The sequence below is a fragment of the Gymnoscopelus braueri genome (genome assembly GCF_963280865.1).
Source record: "Gymnoscopelus braueri genome assembly, chromosome: 7".
Taxonomy (NCBI): domain Eukaryota; kingdom Metazoa; phylum Chordata; class Actinopteri; order Myctophiformes; family Myctophidae; genus Gymnoscopelus; species Gymnoscopelus braueri.
This window is the reverse complement of record NC_137608.1, coordinates 40,773,017-40,782,333: the sequence shown is the minus strand read 5'-3', so window position 1 is coordinate 40,782,333 and position 9,317 is coordinate 40,773,017. Positions and strand designations below refer to the sequence as shown.

The 9,317-nt window shown below is 42.0% G+C and overlaps 1 protein-coding gene across 3 annotated transcripts in view; it reads right to left on the bottom strand.

Moving 5' to 3' along the window:
- Nucleotides 1–8,930, bottom strand: part of dtx1 (deltex 1, E3 ubiquitin ligase) — a 73,270-nt gene extending 64,340 nt beyond the window's left edge. For all 3 annotated transcript variants that reach the window (XM_080432539.1, XM_080432541.1, XM_080432540.1), the window contains exons 1-2: nucleotides 8,610–8,930; nucleotides 7,267–7,856 (exon numbers count right to left, since the gene is read on the bottom strand). In XM_080432539.1, the coding sequence (XP_080288665.1) occupies nucleotides 7,267–7,519 (253 nt within the window). In that variant the 5' untranslated portion in view covers nucleotides 7,520–7,856; nucleotides 8,610–8,930. The remainder of the gene's footprint in view (nucleotides 1–7,266; nucleotides 7,857–8,609) is intronic.
- Nucleotides 8,931–9,317: the final 387 nt, after the last annotated feature.

Sequence of the window (9,317 nt, the reverse complement as noted above, 5' to 3'; positions counted from 1 at the left end):
TTAGCCTACAGTACTCACAAACAAGCAGAGTGTGTTGCTCTTATAAGGAGGATGCTGGCTAAAGCACATCATGGCACTGGCAGCAAGCTACCCTACTCTGGGGAGATCATCTCCACTGGAGATGATGTATTGGACCTATTACAAACCTGGACATAAGAAGTAGAGGACAATTATGAATGGCTGAAGTATGAATATGACTACATGCAAAAATTAGTCTGCATATCAGAACTTTGGCTAGTTAGCTAAAGTATAGAAAACAAGGGTTGGCTATTAATGATCTGAGAATGCATCTGTTATAGGCTAGATCTATAGGTTATATGAGGATGGCATAACAGGAAATGTTTAACTTATACATAGTGAAGGCTGTAATGTGCGTGTGTATGCAAATAAGTTGTTTTATTGTAACAGCAAAGTCAATCAGTGTTTTTAATAACTATGTATGACCCTGCGAACATTTTGAAAAGTCAGTAAACAATAACACTGTGACTGAAACAATAATATTACGATGCCTAGATTGCCTACATATTGTTATACATTTCCTTTAAGCCCATATGGGCTTAAGAACTTAAGAAGCAACCATTCTGAACCCTTTTGTGATAGAACCCATTTTTATCTAGCATGCTTATCCATGCTATTGTAGATGTTGGATAAGGAAGACATGTAGTCCTTCTGTTGTGCTTGCTTACCACCTCCTTGGCTCCTTCACATGGGGGGTTAACTTTCCTCTCTACAACTACAAGTGTGAGCCAGCCATAGTCAGACGCTGTTTCTCCCTCTCTCTCTCTGCTCACAGACCTCCAGGCCACTGTAGCCTGTGATTGGGCCACTTCAGATGATAGACAAGCCAGTAGGCCAATTAGATGAGTTCTCTTTAGTTTGTGGGCCGCTCGATTTAATTTGCAAGTTGATTCGGTTTTCTTTGAGTTATCAGTTCTGAATGAGTGCTAGAGTTGATATGGCTGGCCAAGGAAAGGAGGACCAGCTTCTTCAGATCTGCCTATTAGGAGCTGATGGGTTAATTGGACTGCACCATGTGATTATGGGGAGGGGCAGGGATTTGTTAGTTTGAATTTACAATTAGATTTTTGAACAAATGCTTTTTTTAAATATTTCAGTTGCATTGTAATTTCATTAGTTAATATGAGTCCTAGTGTATTCCCCTTTGTGTTAGTAGTGGTCTGATCACCCACTATATTTGTTCCCCTCATGTCTCATTTTGGTTAGGTCAGTCATGCTGTGAAGTTGAGTTCTGTTCAGTCCCTTAATGTTGACCTCATTTAGCCTGATTATCAGCCTGAAGCTGCGTGGAGCTTCAGTCTGAAATTGGCTGCAGTGTCGGTGATTACAAAAGGGAGGGGATTCAAATTTCCCTAAACCAATCACAAGAGATCCACGGATCCGCCTACATCTGACGTCATCGCACAGCTTGTTTTAGCAGATATTCGCTGATTGGCTTGTCGTTAGACGCACCCCCACCTCCGACTCTCATTGGACGGTACTTTTTGTATCGAATAATTCCTAGGCTCACATTTCAACACCAGACCAAGAGGGGCAGTCCACTCAGAAAGTGGGCGGTGTCTATGCTTTGAAACCAGGCTAGACCTCATTTGTTTAGGGGCCCTACAATTTTTTTTCTCCTTGTCTCCCTGTGTCTCTCTCACCAACCAACTTTCAGTCTATTGACTTCCATAATTCTCCAAAGATTCAGATTCATGTAGTGTTGACACACAGCACCATGCGCAAGCATTATCTACTAGAACACTGGTTCTCAATGTGGGATCCAAAGATCCCTACGGGTCCTAGAGGGGGTTCCAGGGGGTCCCCTGCTAAATGATAGATAGAGAAATAGAGAAACCAAATGGACCCTTACAGGTCTGTAACTCTGAGAGTGTACAAATGGACCGGTGAGACTCATTTGGTTCCATTTGTACACTGTCAGAGTTAAATGGCCTAATGCACATCAAACTGGGGGTCCTTGAAATTAAAAAGGTTGAGAATCAATGATCTAGGGATGTTTATGTGCATCTCTGTAATTACCAGCCTTTCTGAAACATGGGACCCCTCCATCATCAGGACATGGAGGTAAACAGTGAAGAAACAGGACAGCAGAAGCAATGGCTGCAGTGTGAAATCCATCAGTGTTGATGTATGATGGAGATGGTTGATAAGCCTGTGTGTTTTGCTCTGGCAGTGGGCAGAGTGAAAGGGGATCAGCCCACAGCAGTGTTTAGAGGTTCAAACACCCCCCTGGGGGAGGGGAATGGATCGATCCTCCCTGGCCAGGCGCCAATCCTCTGTAGCTAGATATACATTACGCACGCACACACGCACGCATGCACGCACGCACACGCACACACACACACACACACACACACACACACACACACACACACACACATTATACACGTTATGCACACACACTGAGATGAGCTTATAGGCCTGTATTTTGAGTGGTGCAGGATACAGATGTTTCTAGATGGACTGGTTTCCACAGAGAGGGCCCCTGCTGTGGTGTGTTCTGTCGTCATGATGCACTAATTAGAGGGCACAGTGGAGCTGCACTAGAGCTGCTGTCTCATTAGTGAGAATGGTCTCTGCTCCGTTGAGGCCTGCATCCCACCCATAGGAGCTCCTCCCAAACCCACAGGAGAACAGAATATTCCTACAACGCCTGCAGGGAGAGGACCTAAACAACCACGGCAACCACAACTGGTGTAGTGCTCTACTCCATCCCTTAAACATATACGCAGGCAGAGATTCAGTATCTATGCACACAAGCATGCACGCACACACTCACAGGACTAAATAAAATCATCAGGGCCATTTGGTACTTTTGATTCATTTCATACACTATCAGAGTTAAATTAACACTGAGGATTTTACAGCATACTCCCTTTCCAGCTCTTGCCAACACCGCACAGCTTTAGAGAACAGGATTACTGGCTCACAGGCAAAACAGGGTTTCCCAAAAGGGGCAAATCCATACGCCCGCAGAAGGGCAAGTGGCTGTGGTTTTGACCAGCTGTCCTACAAATAGCAGACATCCTCTGCAAAACAGATGTCCATGATCCACTGCCATCGCCTGTAAGTGGGTGTTCCCGGGAGCTCGGATCAATGTGTTGTGGAATGGCTGTGGCCTGCTTGCGTTTGGAGATGAGGATGAGGATGAGGAGGAGGAGTAGAGACAGTGGGTGTCTGGGCCACCGTTCGTCAGGCCCCGTTGTGACAGTTTTATCCCAGCTGAGGGGGAAGGTAACACGGCGAACAGCACAATGAGGAGCGATAAACGTCAGGCCTGGCCCCAGTGCCGTGGTAATGGCTGACAAACGGCTCACTGGCTCATCTCATAGCCAGTCGGTTGCAGACATGCATGCAGCTCTGTGATCAACTCCGTCGAGGTGGGGTTGGGGAGGGGGGAACAGAGTGCAACAGCAATGAGTTAATTCCCGCAGGGTAGGCGTGCACGCTTTGGCCTCCAGTGACAGCCGTGCTGTGACACTGCCTCGCATAATATTCACATGGAATAAAACAGTTCCATAGTGAGCAGCGAGTGGGAGCGACAGTAACAATGTAAAAGCATAAAGGATTAGGTTTCCATGTCTTGTGAGGGGACAGGGTTCTTGTGGGAATGGTGTTCAGGTCTTTCTATTATTTCTATACCAAGCACTTCTGCTATAGTTATAATACAGTACAGTATATGATTATTGTGGGTGTTGTTTTCTTGACTCTATACTACCTACCTACCTTTTGAGGATACAAGTGTACACTTGCACTTATTACAAGTCAATAGGGATAAGTCAATCAGCTAAATATGTAAAATGCAGTGAATGAGTGATTACAATTTTACTTGATAGATTTCATAATTGCACCAATCATTGGGGCAATTGGTGTCTTAGTTTTAGTGAAGAAAGGAAAAACATTTTTTATGAAGCCCATGTCAATAATGTATTATAAACATACTTATAATGCATTATAATCTACTTAACACTACGTAACACTGTATAATTGTACATATAAGCACTCATAAATACTGCTTTATTACAGTAATCGTAACTCATTTTCAAGCATTTTCAAGTATCATAATACTTCATAATTGCTGGTAACTCTTTTTTTGCCCAGGATCATAGTGTATTATAATTCTCATTGTTGTAATACATTATAATACTTTTATAATGCATTATAATCACTGTTATAATGGAATATAATGTGATATCCCTATGATATCACTTTGATATGATCATATCAATGTGAAAAAATCACACCCAGTGTGAAGTGGGCGGTGTGGTCACAGTGGTCATCACAGTGATGGAAGTTCACTTAAAGAAAAGTAATATTGTGGACCAACACCCCTAACTTAAAAAAAAATCACACCCTGTGTGAAGTGGGCGGTGTCTTGCTAGCTAATCACAATACTGAATGGAGTCAACCAATCATGTACAAAAGATAAATACATTTATTGAAACACTCTTTATGATGGACGAAACCATAACTTGAAAAAAACAAATTTTTGGTTTTTTTCAAGTTATGGTTTCTTATATAGGGCTATGCACATGTGTCATGTGACACTGGCCAATCACAGTCCTGAATAGAGTGTGATTGGCCAATCACAGCGCAGGATAATTGTACAAATTTCCTGGGCCCAGATCACAGCGCAGGAAAATGTACATTTTTCCAAATCTCACTTATAGGGGCGGTTTCACCGCCCAAAAACATAAATGTGTTTTTTTTAAGTGCATAGTCCTATTTATAGGGCTATACAATTGTCATTTCCCTAGCCAATCACAGTCCTGAATAGACTGTGATTGGCCAATCACGGTGCAGGGTTAGGGGGGTACACTGGTGGCCAATCACAGCGCAGGATTTGGGGTGCAAATATCCAAACCGCCCAAAAATCACACCCAGTGTGAAGTGGGCAGTGTGGTCATCACAGTGGTCATCACAGTGATGGAAGCTCACTTTAAAAAAAAGATTTTTTTTGAAGTGCATAGTCCTATTTATAGGTTATTGATTTCATCATGTGTCTCGCTAGCCAATCACAGTGCTGAATAGAGTCAGCCAATAGTCAGCCAATCACAGTACAGCTAGGGGTGTACTAATGCTAGGGGTGTACTAATTATGAGCCAATCACAGTACAGCGAAGGGTGTATTAATGAGGTGTCCCAACCAAGTCATTATAAAATGCTTTATAATGTGTTATGATTATTGTTATAAAGAATTATGAATGTGTATGAGTGCTTACAACTGTAATTATACAGTGTTAGCAGATAATAACACATTGCAAGTATGTTTATAATATATTATAGAGATGCGCTTCATAGAAATCTACTTACAGTATATAGTGTAGGTAGGTACATAATTGTAAGCATCTTTATTTATAACGCAGATATTCATTGAGTACATACATAGCCTACACATGTTTCTTTATGTGGCTGTAATACACATTTTGTTGGTCTGGAATAAAGCCATTTTAAAAATGAAGCATGGCACTTTATGCCATTGAAATTATCCAACTCTAAAGAAACAGATAAAGTTACTCTAGATAAGGTAACACATTGTTTTTCACACTAGACATGCCCTGCACCCTGACTACCAATAGGTTCAAATAGAATAAAGATGGTTTTAACAGATGTCCAGATCAACCCACCCATCCCTGATTCAAACACTGCAAAAGAAGGGTGGTACTGGTACATCCACACACAGTGTAAACTATAGATTTAAACACAGAAACTGATGGTTTTCAGTAAGATAAAGCCTGATTGTGTTGCAGAGGATATGTGTAGAAGGAGACAAAATTGAGTAAAACAGTGGGAGCATCCCAGGTGGTTGGTGCAACTTAATGAACCAAGACATACTGTACTAACATACTATGAAATTGGATGGGTGTTTAAAAAAAAAAAAAATATATATATATATATATATATATATATATATATATATAGTGTGGAAATAAAATTAAAAGCAGAAATATAAACCAGGCCTGCATCATTTTGATTAGTAACACGTGGGGCAGTAGACTGGTAAACTGGTAAAAGGAATAATGTGACAGAACATAAAAGTGAGTCATTGGGATACACGTAAATGTGAACCAGTGAGTTACAGTATCTGTCCTCATGGTCTAACAATCCAACTGGATTGATGATAATATTCAATAACTACCAAACACTGAGGAATAAAAGACCATGCCAGAGCGTGATAAATGCACAGCTTTTGACAGCGGCTGTCATGACCTTTGGCAAGGTCATTGCATTCCAGCAGCAGCACAAAAACACTGCTACAGAATGATTAAATTGCTGCCACTTTGGTTTCATTTGTGGACTGAGTCCTCTGAGTGTTATCTGCTGTTGTAGCAACGCCTCTCAGCTCAACCTGTAGCTTCATCTACGCAAGTCCCAGAGGCAGATTGGACCTGTTCTCCCTTATTCCTTGGTTACATAAGTTTTGTGTAGGAAACATGAAGTGGGTTACTCGGTTGTGAGTTGCACTGAGAAATAATGTGTATAATGTATATCAGGCAATGCAAGGGAAACGTCTCCCACGTAAAATGCTATCACAATCCATCAATGACGTGAATATATGCCAAACACAATCTCTTCCTTCCTTCACATATCCGGTGCGAAGCAATATGCAACCAACACTCCATAATACATAAACACAGATAGAATGCTACAGGCAGGGGAACCACTTGGTAATCTGTGACCCATGACAACATATACAATTGGAGCGGTGCCCAGTGTTTTTTGAACAATAAGCTCTACTTACTATTGCATCTTTGAGTGGCCATGTCAGCACAAATTTAGAATAAACATGGGAAAATTCTCATTCTACTACTCTGATGACACGCCATCCATTAAAGGATGTGAATCACGGGTTTCTTTCAAAACTGGCCTGAAAAAAACATCTATCAGGAGACCACAAGGGGAGGTAAATGTAAATTCCCATCGAAAGGAGGTGTCAATTCACTGCCGTCGTTTTTCCTTTTTCTTCTTTGTACATATAGTGTTTGTTGTTGATGACTGTATTATTGTGTAAATGTTTTATTCTAATACATAGAACCACAATGGAAACAAGTCCAGGGACTTTTTTTTGTGTTATCCTTTTAGCCTTAATGTCTTACTGTATTATGTGCTGTTTACATTTCTGACTAATAAAGTATTCAATCAGTCAATTAATCCATTAATCAATGTCCTTGGAATCATTAAAACATTTTCATCCCTATTCAAGACCAGGGACAATTAGGTAACAGTTTTGTCTGCAGCTGCATCTTACCTGTGTCCTGTCGGAACTGGTGCATGGACTGCAGGTCTATGATGTAAGGGGCGAGCTGGGCATCCACTTGACCCAGAACCACGGTTCCCCTTGCGTCTCCCTTCAGCACGTTCTCAATGTGGTGGCAAACTGCGGCACTGTAGGGCCTCCATCGCCCGTGTTCATTCAACCACTCCCAGACCACCACCCTGGCCAGGTTCTGTGGTGGGTATCCTAGCCCGTTGACATGAGCCCCAGAGCCTGGACGAGCCATCTCCCCCTTTACTAAGCAGCCTATACCAAGCGTTGGTTGGCTATGTGCTGCTGGTGCTACAAGAGCACTGTGACCCAGTCAGTCAACAGACACACCAAAGCATTCTCAGCAAAGCCAACCATTAACAGCTCGCATCAACAATCACTATGACAGTCTTCAATCATCTGGTGGTGCTTTGAGGAAGCAGCTCTTGAAGAGCTGCCTCTACAGGTACTTTCCAGCTTCTGGTTCGTTGATCAGCCAAAAGCAGCCTCTCCTCTTGTGGCTGGTTGTAAGTGGCAGATGATGCAGTCTCAGACCTCCTCAGCAAGCCATACCAATAAACACAGCAATTTCTCTAAAACAAAAAAAACAAATAATAATAATAATAATAAAATTAAAACAAGCAAAAGGGAAGACACATAAGTAAATGAGCAATGGGATTTTTTTTTCATGAGAACTGTTTGAATAGAATTTAAGTCAACTATGGGATCTGTTTCAGAAGGGGGGGGGGGGCAAAAGATGAAGCTCATAAGCTCAAGTGCCTCATAGTAAATGAACTGTTTACTGTAGAAGTAGTGTGATATAAAGTAATAGCGATAAAGGTAATTATGTGCTGTTTCAACAGCAATAGTAGACTAATTGTTTTGACATTTTAATAGAGGGGACACATTCGTAGCCATAGGCTATACAAAAACAGAACACTGCAATTCTAGTAATATCACCCGAATTCTTCGAACAATGCAAATGAATACAAAGGCAATGACATGTTTTGCTGCTGTTCATCTGATTATAGTAAACAGTCGTCATAGACTTGATATCGACAGATATTGTCTCCATAGTATGCAAATTCATCACGCACGTTGTTGGCGTTCAGTCATCTATTTATGTTTGTCGACATACGGACCTGTAGGTTAACGGTTGTGATGATCATGTCAGGTAAAGGTTGACTGTCTGTGTCTCAGTCGAATATATTACAAAAAAGAGGGGAAAAGGGAATCTCGAAAGAGATTTGTGCCTCTTTTTTTGCAATATATTCGATATATAGACATTTAGCATTATGCATCTCGCAAATCCTTAAAATCATTGAAATATTGTATTTAAGACCTACCTCTCAGTTCAGATGACCTGATCATTGATAAAGCGTTATTATTGCAGGAAATCGACAACGGCCGTTGTTCTACATTTCCACACGCTCGCTTCGGTTTGTGACTCCGCCACCACGGTTCCAGAAGATGCGTTGTGCCCCAATTACAATCTCCAGGACGTGTGAGTGGTATAGAGGCTACTGCCACTGCTTCCTCCCCGTCTATCACGATTTTTCAGTCATTATTATCTGGAACTAAACGTGCATAGCCGCCCTCTAGCTGATCCAAAATTACGCACAAAGGTCCAGTCGCACCTGTATGGTTTGGTTTTGTCGGTTGACCACCTCACTCTCCCTTGGCTAGACCAGACGCGCAGAGCGCATCGCGATGCTGAGGGGGGAGGGGGGGGGGGGGGGTAAGAAAATCGTAAAGGATGTTGCGTCGCTGGAGTGAGGAGATCAGGAGAAGGAGACGGTAGCTACCATTATTTCTTTTTTAATAAAGGAACCCGTTTGCAGGGTGGAAAACTCTCAATGCTGTTGTTGATGGAGGGCAATGCATTTTCAGGACATTTTTCCATGGTCTGTGATCAGGGGCGTGCTTATCAGTAGGCCCTAGTCAAACCCCAGTGAGGCCCCTGGGTTGGGACCCATTTCTAAGGGTCACGAGTAGTTATTTGTTTGTTTCCTACATTTAGTTTTTAATTATTTAAAAAGATGAAAAATTGCCCT